Source organism: Aedes albopictus, chromosome 2, assembly GCF_035046485.1.
Source record: "Aedes albopictus strain Foshan chromosome 2, AalbF5, whole genome shotgun sequence".
NCBI classification, from domain to species: domain Eukaryota; kingdom Metazoa; phylum Arthropoda; class Insecta; order Diptera; family Culicidae; genus Aedes; species Aedes albopictus.
Window position 1 is genome coordinate 278,628,366 of NC_085137.1, and position 16,625 is coordinate 278,644,990.

At 41.4% G+C, this 16,625-nt stretch overlaps 2 protein-coding genes across 2 annotated transcripts; one reads left to right on the forward strand and one right to left on the reverse strand.

Annotated features, from left to right (window-relative positions):
• Positions 1-3,717: 3,717 nt before the first annotated feature.
• LOC134288116 (uncharacterized protein K02A2.6-like) lies at positions 3,718-11,879 on the reverse strand. The gene is made up of 2 exons (XM_062851865.1): positions 9,590-11,879; positions 3,718-8,236 (listed from the first exon to the last, which is right to left on the reverse strand). The coding sequence occupies exon 2, from the start codon at positions 8,234-8,236 to the stop codon at positions 6,251-6,253; it is 1,986 nt and encodes a 661-aa protein (XP_062707849.1). The 5' UTR covers positions 9,590-11,879; the 3' UTR covers positions 3,718-6,250.
• A 1,768-nt stretch (positions 11,880-13,647) lies between these two features.
• On the forward strand, positions 13,648-15,501 carry LOC134286586 (uncharacterized protein K02A2.6-like). The gene has a single exon (XM_062848220.1). It carries the CDS (start codon positions 13,648-13,650, stop codon positions 15,499-15,501), a length of 1,854 nt encoding a protein of 617 aa, XP_062704204.1.
• The last annotated feature ends 1,124 nt before the right edge of the window (positions 15,502-16,625 follow it).

Genomic DNA, 16,625 nt, shown 5'->3' on the forward strand with positions numbered 1-16,625 from the left:
ACATCTCAACAGGAATACGGCTTGGTTCTCAGTTTTTGTATACAATGTATTTAATGAATACTTCCAAATACTATAATATAATAGTTGTTACCCAGACAACCAGTCATCGTATAAGATGTTGCATCATAAGGTGATAAAGTGGAGGCCATATGCGTGCATGTCTCCATTTTTTTTCCTTCTAAACCATAGGGGGATAAATCTGCTCATCAGACACCCTAAAAGGAAGGTTAGGGTAGTGTGGGGTTAAGGCCGTCTTTTACAACGCCAGTAGAAGCCAGGACTACTCTCTCCTCGACCCACTAAAACACATTCCTATGGTCGCCAAACCCTACGTCTCTCCGGAACCACCAAGAAGGTATTGCTTCAGAGAGGGGCTAGTGCATATCGCACCCTCAAGGTTAGCTGCCGTAGCCTAGCAGCAACGAACATCGATGACTCAATCAATGCATGTCTCCATTTAGGTACATGTAAAATGTACGCATATCGCCTCCATTTCAACATCTTATACGATGACTGGTTGACTGGGTAATAACCCTAGTGTGGCCAACATGGTCCTGGCTAGCTTTTTCGACTTCAATTTTCAATTTTTTTTTTGACGGTTAATCTAAAAACACGTGAATATATACTAGAGTGCTTGACCAAATATCAAAGCGAGGAGGTGCTGGAAAAGAGGTATTCTAAACATAATACCCTACATATCATACCCATTGACACATGGGCCGGGACGCACAGCTAGACTTTCCTTCCAAAGTAAGACGTGATAAGAAATTTTTGTCTCACCGACTGAGGTGAGAGGTAACCAATCATGCTCACCCCTATACGCGACGGCCAAATTATAAGTTTTTAATTCATGCAAGAATGTAGAAGTTTCTTCAAATTTTTAATTCTTTTTTTAATATTGGAGGTCTAAGTTTTTCTTAAGATCAAATTATCAACTTGTTATTTTTTTATATAAAGCAATGAATGTCCACAAATCTCTGAATGCTTTTTTTACTTGTAATATCATACATTTGTGTTTAAGACTAAAATCTCGTATCCTTTTATTTTTTCGTAATTATGGCCGTTTTTATATGAAAATACCATATTTTCAAAATTTACTTAATCACCTTAAACAAAAAACCCGATTTAATCCACCTATGGTGAACAGAACCCTTCCTACACTTATTAAAAATATTATTGTATTATGCGTATTAAGCAAATTTATTTTGTGTGATTGACCAAAAGCTCTAGAAAATATTGTGAATTTGACATCTAGTGAATTGGTTCCCAAAATAGCATCAGACCATGGACTAAAATAAATTCCCATAAACTGGTGAAAAACTAATGCAAGATAACAAGTGAATATAATAATAAAAAAGAATTTATTGAAATACTCTTCGTAAGATATCTCAGTAATCAAATGTCGAATCGTAATAAAATTTCAGGGCCTTATACAAGGATATTGTAGCTTTCATTTGGTGCTTAGAGAACCCAAATCGGTTGACAGATGGCTGAGATATTTATTATGGTACCCTCGGTCCAAAATCTTTCAAAAAGTTAACCTGTATTACTCCCAAGTACTCTTTGAAAGATATCTCTGTAACCAAATGTCCAATCGAAATAAAATTTCTGGGTGATCTACTAGGATGCTGTAGCTTTCATTTGGTGCCAAGAGAACTTAAATCGATTGACAAACGGCCGAAATATTTATTATGATACACTTGGTGAAAAATCTTAAAAAGTTTAGAAGTATGACTCATAAGTACTCTTCGAGAGATATCTCGGTAACCAAACGTCCAATCGAAAAAAAAATTCAATTGCGTTCTACTAGGATGTATGTAGTAGCTTTCATTTGCTTCCAAGAGAACTCAAATCGGTTGGCAGACGGCTGAGAAACGTGCGTGACTTTTTTTTGTAACGCACATACACACACACATACACACATACACACACACACACACACACATACAGACATTTGCTCAGTTCGTCGAGCTGAGTTCATTGGTATATGAGACTCGGCCCTCCGGGCCTCGGATCGAAAGTCGGTTTTTCGAGCGATATTTATACCCTTCTTATGGGTGTAAGAAGGGTAAAAAACATTTTTTAGTTTCTTCGTCATTAAAAAATGAAAATTAGAAATTTTGAACAATACTAATAAATTGAAAATCAACTAGAACCATCATAAGATAAGAAGTGCCAAAAAGAAGAAATCCAAGGATAACTTTCTTAAATTGGATAATTAAAAACTCTTCAATTTTACATAATATTGACAACATAGCTAAATCTAATAGTTTAGATGTAAAGCTTTTAGTTAAGGTATAGATACGGCACTGAACCATTGTGTAGTGGTTCATTGTTCCATGGTAAAAAAGAAGAAGAATGTGGATTAATGCACGTGTTCAATCGATTGACCTTTGTGCGGAGCCGTGTTATCTAGGTGGCCATGAAAACAAGTACATTCTGTGTAAACATGGCACCGCCCAATTGCCAAATAAGTGAACTTGTGCAAAAGTTCATATTTTTTTTGAAATTCAGCCATTTCATAGGAAACCACGTGGACGTGATATTTGATGGGTTTGTCGTTCTTTGGAAAATATTGGATCATATTTTATTTTTATGTTGACATAACAGTTATTAATTTCAACCCTTAGGTTAGGGAACATTTTTGTACTTTAGCCATTAGCCTAGGATTGTTTAGCATATCTGAAAATAATTTGTAATGTCTTCTGAAGCGTATTTCTTTTTTTATCATCTAAAAAATTATGTTTTCGCGACCTCTCAGCCCAACAAACATTTTTGCTCTACAAACCACTTTTAAGTGAACTTTGGCTTAAGAAACTGTTATTCAGCTAGCATTGTTTCTTGGGAGATGTAATTGTTTCTTTTGTATTAAATAGCGACTATTTACATGTAACAAAATTTTCCCCAACCATTTTATCATCGTAAAATAGTTTTGCGGAATTGAACACTAGCATTATTTTTCCAAAAGTAATATGAAAAATGAAATTTTCCTGAAGAATTTTTAAAAACCAAAACATTTCAATAGTAATCACAAAAACTCAAAATGTTTTTGACTCGAACAATGAGAACTTAAATTGGCTTTAAGCAAAAATATAGTAGTGTACGGATGTTAAAAAAATAGAAAAAAGGGAAATTCATAAAATCACGAATTAAAAAATATTTTCAACCAAAATCACGTTTAAGTCGATTTAGAAAGACGAATAATGATGTTGAGATCCAAATAAAAAAAACACATTCCGTTGCTGTAGTGAAAGGATAAACATGAATTAACTTGAAATAAATGGACTTTGTACCATTAAACTATCTTTTATCATGTGCGAACTTTTTCCCCAAGTATGGGGCAAATGTTCGCATTGAAGTACTTGCATTAAAAGTTTTATTACTAGAGCTACAGAAAGATCTCGATAAAATGCAGTGCTATTTTTTAAAGGTTACATGATAGGAAATCGTTAAGCAATGAAAAGCGAAATTATTGTCTTTCCGCTCAATAGTTATTTTGTGGAAACTGTTAGGTGCGATCTTTTGCCCCGCACTACTTTATAGGCAAATGTAAGCAAATTACCTCATACAAATGCGAAAGTACAAGTAATTGTCTCCTTTAGAAAGTCAAAATGATTAACCTATTGGAGACTGTGAGAATAGAATTGTGGGATCAAAAGTGAAAAAAGTTATTGAGGAAAAAACACTTTCAAGAGACCGCCGGTAATGAAAACGTAACTGTAGGGTTTTCTCTTGGGGGTTTCGGTATTGGTTTGGGTATTTGAAGCTTCCGCTCCGGCAATGGCTGATACACTTTTCGGCTTGGTGACGCACAAGATTACTCGCACGCGGACGCACAACGAACACACCGTTCACCACAATGGTCGCACAACTTCTGAGCTACGGTTCTCACTCAACTGAATACCGTTCGCAGTCCAGTCGTCGTCGCCGTCGTTCGTGCAGTTAAACAAGGTAAATATAGAACAAGGTTTTTACATTTCTCTCCAGACCCTACATCCCACCTCTTCTTTATTTGATCGCATAAGCAATTCCTTAACATCAATATGTAACATAATCTTTAAGTAACTTCGATTCCGTCCTGACTCTTTTTGAAGCCCTAGCTACCTCATCAGTTGAAGCACCCTCCCTAAGAAGTGGTCCTCCAGATTGCTCTACAGTTTCTTCAACATGTCCACTTGGCCTTGGAGACTGATCAACAGTATTGTTTGTATTCGCCGGTATGACTTTCAAATGAGCAGCACTTCTCCTATACTCCTTTCCCGATTCAGTCGACCGAATCACTACCTCAGTACCCTTCTTGTGAATTACACTAAATTCTTCAGGGCTAAATTCAGAACTCAGTTTATTGTCCTTTTTCATCCGTTTTGATAGCACATGATCCCCCACTTCGATAGAACTAGGCTTCGCTCTACGTTGATTATCCGCATACACCCTACCCTTTTCTTTTTCCAACTTGTCTCGATCACTAACTTCATCTGCATCTATTGTTGTCGCCGGAACATAGGGTAGTTTTGTTCGCATTTTGCGGCCAAACATCAGATCCGCCGGAGCTTTTCCGGTAGTTGTATGGCTAGATGAGTGGTACATCATCAGATACTTCCGTAGTTCCTGTCTCCAATCCTGGCCAAGCTCTTGAGCTATGCGCAATCGCTTCAAAATAGATCGGTTTTGGCGTTCCACCTCTCCATTCATCTGCGGCCAGTAAGGAATAGTGTTCTCCAAGTGAATACCAAACTCATCGCAAAAATTTCGGAATTCTTCCGAAGAGAACTGTGGTCCGTTGTCAGCACGAAGGATTTCGGGTATTCCGTATCGCGAAAAAATAGTCAGTAATTCTCTGATAGTAGTTGAGGTCGATATTTCTAGTATTTCTACTACCTCGAGATATCTGCTGTAGTAGTCCACACAAACCAACAAATTCTCTCCGTCTGGTAGCGGACCAAGAAAATCCACCGCAATGTGCTCCCATACTCTCGATGGTAGTTCCTTTCTCCTCATTGGTTCCGGTACGCTCGGCGCTGATACCAAAGCACACCCTCGACACGCCTTAACGAATCGTTCAACATCAAGGTCCATTTTCGGCCACCAAACGTTTGCCCGTAGATTTGCCTTCATAATCCTAATACCCGGATGACCTTCGTGGGCCAGCTGCAGAACTCTTCCACGTAGATTATTGGGAACCACAATTTTATCACCCCGCAATAGGACGTCGCTCACCATACACAGCTCAGAAGAAATGACTTTGTACGCCAACGGCAAATCTTCCAAATTACCCGAGCTTAACGCATTACTAATCTCCGAAATTTCGGGGTCATCAAGGCTCTTGTTTTTTATTTCCTCCCACTTGAGAGCAATCATCTTCGCAGCCGCTGTGACTATTTCGTTTACCATTAATTCCTCTGTTTCATCAAACGGTGTCGGAACAAACGTCGATAGGCGAGATAGAACGTCTGCAATATTAGTATGTCCTGCAATGTGTACGATTTTGTACTGAAAGCTTTGGAGACGTAGGACCCATCGTTCGATACGTGCACAAGGGCGAGACAAAGGTGTAAATAGAAAAGTCAAAGCTTTACAATCCGTTACCAGATCAAATTCTTTGCCGATCAGATATACTTGGAATCTTTCTACGCTCCAGACAAGTGCCAACGCTTCCTTTTCTGTCTGACAGTACCGTCTCTCCGTATCTGTCAGTGACTTGGAAGCATAGCAGATGACACGTGAATTCCCGTTGACATCTGTTTGGATGAGCACGCCACCTAGAGCATATGGACTCGCATCGGCTATGACAGATGTTCTGTCCATTTGCTTATAAAATCCCAACCTTTGAGCATTTGCCAAACTCTGTTTTACGACACGGAACGCGGATTCCTCTTCCTCGCCCCAATGGAACTTCACACCTTTCTTAGTTAGTCGCCTCAGAGGTTCATCTAAGGCTGCCAAATTCTGTACAAACTTCGCCATGTAGTTGGCTAGTCCGAGGAAACTTCGAACCTCACTTTCGTTTCGTGGTTGACGAAACGACATGATCGCATCCCGTTTTGAGTCCGAAGGCATAATTCCTTGTTGATTGATATTATATCCAAGGAACTCGAAATCCGTTACGCGGATCTTACACTTTTCCCAGTTGAGAATTACGCCTTTTTCCTCAAACCTGTCTAGAACCTAAATCGATATTTAAAAAAATAAAACAATAAATATAAGAAAACAGTCATTAGTTGTAAAAATCATTCTTTATTTCACGCCTTCGTTAAACAAATACCTTCTTGAGTCGCAAATCATGCTCTGCAACAGAGCTTCCTTCTACGCCGACATCGTCCAAATACCAATATGTGCCCTCGCAATCAGCCAGAATCTCATCCATTTTTCGCTGAAATATTTCCGGAGCCGTTACGAGACCAAACGGTAGACGTTTGAATCGATACAGCCCACGATGCGTAATAAAGGTTACAATGTCTCTCGATTCTTCTTCTAATTCCAATAAAAAGAACGCATCCTTAATGTCAAGGACACTCCAGACCTTTCCTTTACCGATTTTGGCCAAAACATCATCAATAACTGGCATAGGATGTCTTTCGCGGATAACAGCTTGGTTGACCCGACGTAGATCAACACACAATCGAATTGTCCCGTTCGTTTTGTTCGCCACCACCAAAGGCGACACCCACGTTGCTGGTCCGCATTTTGGTTCGATGATGTCTCTGCGCAGCAGTTCATCTAGTTTATCATTAACTGCTCCCTCCAGAGGGATTGGTATACGTCGTAGTGGCTGGAACACTGGAGTAATCGTTGGGTCCATAGAAATGCGAACTTTTGTACCGGATATCTTGGAAAACGGTGAGAATTTCCCTTCATCATCTGTTACTCGGTTTGTCTCTAGTCCAATCTTCAAAATCCCCAGCTGCTTCGAAGTCGTATCGCCTAGCAAGTTCCGCTGTCCATTGAGAATCACCAGAAACTCTGCTTCGATGGATCGTTGGCCGAGCTCAATCAGCGCTTGGAAGGTCCCCAAAATTGTCAGAGGTTGGCTTGACGCATACGCCTTCAAAATCTTGCTGCTTCCTTTCTCGCATTTGGTTACGTCAACTTTTTCGGCCTTAAGTTTTTCCCAGGTCTCCGATGTTATTAAGTTGACATCCGATCCGGAATCGACGAATACCTCGGTCTTCACTCCCCCAATCGTACAACCAAAAACATTCGTTTCGCTCCCAGCATAAAAGGTATAGTACACCTTCCTTTCAGCTGCAGTGCGATGGGGTACCGGTTGCGATGCTGGTTGCGATGCTGGTCGTGGTACTGGTTGAGGTTCCAGCTGCATAGGACCGGAAATGCCATTGTGCATGTCTTCTACTATTTGCACTTTCCTCGGAGGAATTGAAGAACTCGAATCGGAAGGATGTTTACGACAGACATTCTCGAAATGCCCTAGCTTCTTGCATGGTCGACAGACCTGATCTTTCGCAGGACACAAAGGCGATCTTGACAAGTGACCCTGTCGACCACAAGCAAAACACATCCTCATGTCCTTGCTCACATTCGCAGCAACTGACGGAAATCGGTTAACGATTCGCTCCTCTCGACGCTCCTTTCTTGATTTCATCATGTTTTGCACTTTAGAAACTTCGCCATATCCTGATTCATTTCCTTTCCTCTCAATCTTGAACTTCTGCTCTTGAACACGAACGCTCTCAATAGATTCTCCGAGTGCTTCGATATCGCACAACGATTGATCCTTTTCAAGAATTTTTCGTCGCAGCTCGTGGGAAATACAGCCTTCTACAATAACGTCAACCAACATTGTTTCCTCCAACACACTCCTAACTTCCTGAGAGTACTTCTCCAGTCCACAGTCCTTTAATTGCTGGCGCAAACGAAGCACATAATGCGCAAAACGTTCGGTAGGCCCCTGTTTCATGCTTCTAAGTCGATGCCTTTCTAGAACGTCTTGTTTGCGTGGTTTGAAATATGCATCCAAACGCTCCACTGCAACATCGTACCAACGCTTCTCCAGCAATACTAATGGGAAATCTTCGGTGCCCTCGAGTGTACTGAAAACCTTCTGTAGCTGTGGCCCACCCAGATGCAGCATCTTGGAACGCATCATTCTCTGATCACGTACTTGGCACGCCTCAAAGTAATATTCTAATGAGCTCTTCCACTCTTGCCATTCTTTGGCAAGTTTGCCACCTTCGATTTGTTCACATCTGAACATAGGGATTGGCCGGCTTTCTTCCATCTAAAAAGATAAAAGAAAAATGCGGAATCCACATTAATGTTGATAATCAACTTTTACAATTTCAAAATGCATCTTGTGATGAGAATAAATCATCATTAAAATAGATTTATCTCTTCTCTAACTTTGAAGCAGTCGTCATTAAAAGTCATACTATTCTTTGACCGTTCTTTGCAAAACAAACATCATACAGTCGTCAGAATCATTCCCAGCCCAAATCTCAGATATTCCTCCCCTAGATCCTCGTAGGCATTCCCGAATTTATAATCAGTCACTTTTAGCATATACATTCAACTTGCGATCTTAGTTCGCTTCTACAATTGACTCGCATAAGCTGATCCCCTGAGTGCACTGCCGCAATAACCTTCTCAAACTTCTTGATATCAACCGCTCAAACTGGGAACCCTTCCACAGTTTACTTCCAGGCCCTTCTGGTGCAAGGCTTCGTGGAACTTCAATCGGGCACCCTGCCACGATTAATTTCCTCAACTATTAGGACACTAGAAGCTCAAGCTGGCATTTTAGCTCAGCGCTCTATTCTAGACCCAATACTATCGTCTTGATTCTAAGAAATAAACTGGGAACCCTTCCACAGTCCATTTCTCAGGCCCTCTGACGCTAGTTTTATTAATCGGGCACCCTACCGCGGCTCACATCTTCAGGCCCCCTGGCACTGATGACTCCAAATCGAGCACCCTGCTGCGATTAATTTTCTTATCTCTTAAAACACTAGAAGCTCAAGCTGGTATTATACCTAAGCGCTCTATTCTAGGCCTACTCCGGGCATTCCGCCATGCCAACGATCCAGATCCCATGATACTAGAAGCTCCAGTTAGTCACACTACAACCCTGTTCTAGGCCCCCTAGCACTAGCAACATTAACTCGAAATTCATCACAGTTTGCTCTTGATAAGGCCTCATAGCCGCCCGGTAGTCAGTAACAGATATTTTCACTACTTTCACCATTATTGTATATCTTCCTGTGCAGCTTCAACAATTGCACCAAATATAGTCCATCTGCAACGCGAATTGTACAGAAAAATCATGTTCTTTTTACACGAAAGAACCAGGCATTCTGCTTCATGCAACGTAGAAACAAAAGCTGCATAAAATCTCAAGAGAAATTAGCCGGAAATTGCGCATAAATTATCCCACTTTTCATTTCATTCAAGTTTTTTATACTTAACAATGGCCGACCTCGTGGCCGACACCCAACACGGTCCAAAACAATGACGCAATCACTGCACGCGGTAATTCAGCCATCTTGTTTTCCAGAAAAAAACTTATCCCCGACATTTACCAATCATAAATGTTTTTGAAATATTCTCACTATATCATGATATATCTTATAAATACCTTCTTTTCGCTCGCCGCCAAATGTAGGGTTTTCTCTTGGGGGTTTCGGTATTGATTTGGGTATTTGAAGCTTCCGCTCCGGCAATGGCTGATACACTTTTCGGCTTGGTGACGCACAAGATTACTCGCACGCGGACGCACAACGAACACACCGTTCACCACAATGGTCGCACAACTTCTGAGCTACGGTTCTCACTCAACTGAATACCGTTCGCAGTCCAGTCGTCGTCGCCGTCGTTCGTGCAGTTAAACAAGGTAAATATAGAACAAGGTTTTTACATTTCTCTCCAGACCCTACAGTAACGTATCTTGAAAACTAACGGAGTTACGAATTTGGCGTCTTCGACAAAGTTATTCAGAACAGCATTTTCTACAACTCTTGTGAAGACATCAACCATGTATCTTGAAAAATTAAAAAAGTAAATTTTCTATCTCACTTTTAGGGGGATTGATCATTTTTACCAACAGGTTAAAAGAAGCACGTTATTGTAGTGAAAAACTTCCTCGAAGACACTATGATGCTAAACGACATGGTTAAATCAACAATTGTGCCATATAGTAGTTGGATTCTTTGCGTGCAATATAAGAAATCTTTAAAACATCATTTCGTAAAAACACCGTTTCTCGAGAATGGCTTGATGGATCTTCGTTAAATTTTGTTGATAGTTGCACAACCCCTAAAGCTCCGTGGTCAACCTTTTCCTTTTTTGACATCGTGCATTTAGACGAAATGGCGATCGAAAAACCTCGAATTTTTTTGATTTTTCAAAATTTCAAATCAATGCCCCTCCCCTCTCCCAGGAGGGGGAGGGTCAAAACTTCGGATTTATGAGTTTCTAGTCGGGAGCAATCAGAAAAAGTGAAATTTAGAGCTGGGTAGAACAAAAGTTGATTTTTTGTCGGACCTGTTCACTCGGACTTGTTCACTGCGTCGCCTTCTAGAAGTAACTCCCATATCAGCTTCATGAGGCCCAAATTCACAAGATGCATATAATCAGGAGGCAATCCTCTGATTATATCAAAATCTGGAATGCCAGTTAGAACGCTTAAGCCTTTGATGCCAAGCACTGCTTTTGGTGTTTCAGAGTTATGAACCTCCAGCATGAGCTTCCTTGTTAACTTATCATCTCTTAATTTAGAGGGTTGGTAAGGATACCGGATCTGATTATTAACGGATTTTCCCGGATGAAGACATGCAGTACAGCCATATTTCCCATTAAACTGCTTCGAACACAAAACTTCGCATCTGCCTACCGAGTCCAAACAGTTTTGCAGAACTACCACCTTGTACTGCTCAGAACCAATTTCGATTCCCTCACGAAGGCGCCGTGTTTGTTGAATGATTTTTTTATGGAACAATGCCATATCAGGTTTACCTATGTTAAACCATAAGGCAGCAATAACACGGTCCGACAAAAAATTAACTTTTGTTCTGCGCAGCTCTAAATTTCACTTCTTCTGATTGCTCCCGACTAGAAACTCATAAATCCGAAGTTTTGACCCTCCCCCTCCTGAGAGAGGGGAGGGGCATTGATTTGAAATTTTGAAAAATCAAAAAATTTCGAGGTTTTTCGATCGCCATTTCGTCTAAATGCACGATGTCAAAAAAGGAAAAGGTTGACCACGGAGCTTTAGGGGTTGTGCAACTATCAACAAAATTTAACGAAGATCCATCAAGCCATTCTCGAGAAACGGTGTTTTTACGAAATGATGTTTTAAAGATTTCTTATATTGCACGCAAAGAATCCAACTACTATATGGCACAATTGTTGATTTAACCATGTCGTTTAGCATCATAGTGTCTTCGAGGAAGTTTTTCACTACAATAACGTGCTTCTTTTAACCTGTTGGTAAAAATGATCAATCCCCCTAAAAGTGAGATAGAAAATTTACTTTTTTAATTTTTCAAGATACATGGTTGATGTCTTCACAAGAGTTGTAGAAAATGCTGTTCTGAATAACTTTGTCGAAGACGCCAAATTCGTAACTCCGTTAGTTTTCAAGATACGTTACTGTAGGGTCTGGAGAGAAATGTAAAAACCTTGTTCTATATTTACCTTGTTTAACTGCACGAACGACGGCGACGACGACTGGACTGCGAACGGTATTCAGTTGAGTGAGAACCGTAGCTCAGAAGTTGTGCGACCATTGTGGTGAACGGTGTGTTCGTTGTGCGTCCGCGTGCGAGTAATCTTGTGCGTCACCAAGCCGAAAAGTGTATCAGCCATTGCCGGAGCGGAAGCTTCAAATACCCAAATCAATACCGAAACCCCCAAGAGAAAACCCTACATTTGGCGGCGAACGAAAAGAAGGTATTTATAAGATATATCATGATATAGTGAGAATATTTCAAAAACATTTATGATTGGTAAATGTCGGGGATAAGTTTTTTTCTGGAAAACAAGATGGCTGAATTACCGCGTGCAGTGATTGCGTCATTGTTTTGGACCGTGTTGGGTGTCGGCCACGAGGTCGGCCATTGTTAAGTATAAAAAACTTGAATGAAATGAAAAGTGGTATAATTTATGCGCAATTTCCGGCTAATTTCTCTTGAGATTTTATGCAGCTTTTGTTTCTACGTTGCATGAAGCAGAATGCCTGGTTCATTCGTGTAAAAAGAACATGATTTTTCTGTACAATTCGCGTTGCAGATGGACTATATTTGGTGCAATTGTTGAAGCTGCACAGGAAGATATACAATAATGGTGAAAGTAGTGAAAATATCTGTTACTGACTACCGGGCGGCTATGAGGCCTTATCAAGAGCAAACTGTGATGAATTTCGAGTTAATGTTGCTAGTGCTAGGGGGCCTAGAACAGGGTTGTAGTGTGACTAACTGGAGCTTCTAGTATCATGGGATCTGGATCGTTGGCATGGCGGAATGCCCGGAGTAGGCCTAGAATAGAGCGCTTAGGTATAATACCAGCTTGAGCTTCTAGTGTTTTAAGGACGCGTAGTGCGTCATCAGCATCATTGAAATTTCGCTTAAAATTTCAAAGTGATAAAACTCAGTCACCAATGTGCATATTTGTATGAAAATGTATCATCCCATATGCTCACTCGTGGTGAGTGTGGTGATACTTTTTCTGCTGCGTGGTTGCAGAATTGCCCGGTTTTTATCATTTCAAAAACGCGAGGCAAACAATCATTGAAAATTGAAAAGTCAATGATTCCTATGAAAATTCTGTGATGCACCAAGTCACCTTAAGAGATAAGAAAATTAATCGCAGCAGGGTGCTCGATTTGGAGTCATCAGTGCCAGGGGGCCTGAAGATGTGAGCCGCGGTAGGGTGCCCGATTAATAAAACTAGCGTCAGAGGGCCTGAGAAATGGACTGTGGAAGGGTTCCCAGTTTATTTCTTAGAATCAAGACGATAGTATTGGGTCTAGAATAGAGCGCTGAGCTAAAATGCCAGCTTGAGCTTCTAGTGTCCTAATAGTTGAGGAAATTAATCGTGGCAGGGTGCCCGATTGAAGTTCCACGAAGCCTTGCACCAGAAGGGCCTGGAAGTAAACTGTGGAAGGGTTCCCAGTTTGAGCGGTTGATATCAAGAAGTTTGAGAAGGTTATTGCGGCAGTGCACTCAGGGGATCAGCTTATGCGAGTCAATTGTAGAAGCGAACTAAGATCGCAAGTTGAATGTATATGCTAAAAGTGACTGATAATAAATTCGGGAATGCCTACGAGGATCTAGGGGAGGAATATCTGAGATTTGGGCTGGGAATGATTCTGACGACTGTATGATGTTTGTTTTGCAAAGAACGGTCAAAGAATAGTATGACTTTTAATGACGACTGCTTCAAAGTTAGAGAAGAGATAAATCTATTTTAATGATGATTTATTCTCATCACAAGATGCATTTTGAAATTGTAAAAGTTGATTATCAACATTAATGTGGATTCCGCATTTTTCTTTTATCTTTTTAGATGGAAGAAAGCCGGCCAATCCCTATGTTCAGATGTGAACAAATCGAAGGTGGCAAACTTGCCAAAGAATGGCAAGAGTGGAAGAGCTCATTAGAATATTACTTTGAGGCGTGCCAAGTACGTGATCAGAGAATGATGCGTTCCAAGATGCTGCATCTGGGTGGGCCACAGCTACAGAAGGTTTTCAGTACACTCGAGGGCACCGAAGATTTCCCATTAGTATTGCTGGAGAAGCGTTGGTACGATGTTGCAGTGGAGCGTTTGGATGCATATTTCAAACCACGCAAACAAGACGTTCTAGAAAGGCATCGACTTAGAAGCATGAAACAGGGGCCTACCGAACGTTTTGCGCATTATGTGCTTCGTTTGCGCCAGCAATTAAAGGACTGTGGACTGGAGAAGTACTCTCAGGAAGTTAGGAGTGTGTTGGAGGAAACAATGTTGGTTGACGTTATTGTAGAAGGCTGTATTTCCCACGAGCTGCGACGAAAAATTCTTGAAAAGGATCAATCGTTGTGCGATATCGAAGCACTCGGAGAATCTATTGAGAGCGTTCGTGTTCAAGAGCAGGAGTTCAAGATTGAGAGGAAAGGAAATGAATCAGGATATGGCGAAGTTTCTAAAGTGCAAAACATGATGAAATCAAGAAAGAAGCGTCGAGAGGAGCGAATCGTTAACCGATTTCCGTCAGTTGCTGCGAATGTGAGCAAGGACATGAGGATGTGTTTTGCTTGTGGTCGACAGGGTCACTTGTCAAGATCGCCTTTGTGTCCTGCGAAAGATCAGGTCTGTCGACCATGCAAGAAGCTAGGGCATTTCGAGAATGTCTGTCGTAAACATCCTTCCGATTCGAGTTCTTCAATTCCTCCGAGGAAAGTGCAAATAGTAGAAGACATGCACAATGGCATTTCCGGTCCTATGCAGCTGGAACCTCAACCAGTACCACGACCAGCATCGCAACCAGCATCGCAACCGGTACCCCATCGCACTGCAGCTGAAAGGAAGGTGTACTATACCTTTTATGCTGGGAGCGAAACGAATGTTTTTGGTTGTACGATTGGGGGAGTGAAGACCGAGGTATTCGTCGATTCCGGATCGGATGTCAACTTAATAACATCGGAGACCTGGAAAAAACTTAAGGCCGAAAAAGTTGACGTAACCAAATGCGAGAAAGGAAGCAGCAAGATTTTGAAGGCGTATGCGTCAAGCCAACCTCTGACAATTTTGGGGACCTTCCAAGCGCTGATTGAGCTCGGCCAACGATCCATCGAAGCAGAGTTTCTGGTGATTCTCAATGGACAGCGGAACTTGCTAGGCGATACGACTTCGAAGCAGCTGGGGATTTTGAAGATTGGACTAGAGACAAACCGAGTAACAGATGATGAAGGGAAATTCTCACCGTTTTCCAAGATATCCGGTACAAAAGTTCGCATTTCTATGGACCCAACGATTACTCCAGTGTTCCAGCCACTACGACGTATACCAATCCCTCTGGAGGGAGCAGTTAATGATAAACTAGATGAACTGCTGCGCAGAGACATCATCGAACCAAAATGCGGACCAGCAACGTGGGTGTCGCCTTTGGTGGTGGCGAACAAAACGAACGGGACAATTCGATTGTGTGTTGATCTACGTCGGGTCAACCAAGCTGTTATCCGCGAAAGACATCCTATGCCAGTTATTGATGATGTTTTGGCCAAAATCGGTAAAGGAAAGGTCTGGAGTGTCCTTGACATTAAGGATGCGTTCTTTTTATTGGAATTAGAAGAAGAATCGAGAGACATTGTAACCTTTATTACGCATCGTGGGCTGTATCGATTCAAACGTCTACCGTTTGGTCTCGTAACGGCTCCGGAAATATTTCAGCGAAAAATGGATGAGATTCTGGCTGATTGCGAGGGCACATATTGGTATTTGGACGATGTCGGCGTAGAAGGAAGCTCTGTTGCAGAGCATGATTTGCGACTCAAGAAGGTATTTGTTTAACGAAGGCGTGAAATAAAGAATGATTTTTACAACTAATGACTGTTTTCTTATATTTATTGTTTTATTTTTTTAAATATCGATTTAGGTTCTAGACAGGTTTGAGGAAAAAGGCGTAATTCTCAACTGGGAAAAGTGTAAGATCCGCGTAACGGATTTCGAGTTCCTTGGATATAATATCAATCAACAAGGAATTATGCCTTCGGACTCAAAACGGGATGCGATCATGTCGTTTCGTCAACCACGAAACGAAAGTGAGGTTCGAAGTTTCCTCGGACTAGCCAACTACATGGCGAAGTTTGTACAGAATTTGGCAGCCTTAGATGAACCTCTGAGGCGACTAACTAAGAAAGGTGTGAAGTTCCATTGGGGCGAGGAAGAGGAATCCGCGTTCCGTGTCGTAAAACAGAGTTTGGCAAATGCTCAAAGGTTGGGATTTTATAAGCAAATGGACAGAACATCTGTCATAGCCGATGCGAGTCCATATGCTCTAGGTGGCGTGCTCATCCAAACAGATGTCAACGGGAATTCACGTGTCATCTGCTATGCTTCCAAGTCACTGACAGATACGGAGAGACGGTACTGTCAGACAGAAAAGGAAGCGTTGGCACTTGTCTGGAGCGTAGAAAGATTCCAAGTATATCTGATCGGCAAAGAATTTGATCTGGTAACGGATTGTAAAGCTTTGACTTTTCTATTTACACCTTTGTCTCGCCCTTGTGCACGTATCGAACGATGGGTCCTACGTCTCCAAAGCTTTCAGTACAAAATCGTACACATTGCAGGACATACTAATATTGCAGACGTTCTATCTCGCCTATCGACGTTTGTTCCGACACCGTTTGATGAAACAGAGGAATTAATGGTAAACGAAATAGTCACAGCGGCTGCGAAGATGATTGCTCTCAAGTGGGAGGAAATAAAAAACAAGAGCCTTGATGACCCCGAAATTTCGGAGATTAGTAATGCGTTAAGCTCGGGTAATTTGGAAGATTTGCCGTTGGCGTACAAAGTCATTTCTTCTGAGCTGTGTATGGTGAGCGACGTCCTATTGCGGGGTGATAAAATTGTGGTTCCCAATAATCTACGTGGAAGAGTTCTGCAGCTGGCCCACGAAGGTCATCCGG

Bases quoted from the DNA above. Each gene is read 5' to 3' on its own strand.
- LOC134288116 (XM_062851865.1), bottom strand. From the start codon at position 8,236: ATGGAAGAAAGCCGGCCAATCCCTATGTTCAGATGTGAACAAATCGAA.
- LOC134286586 (XM_062848220.1), top strand. From the start codon at position 13,648: ATGATGCGTTCCAAGATGCTGCATCTGGGTGGGCCACAGCTACAGAAG.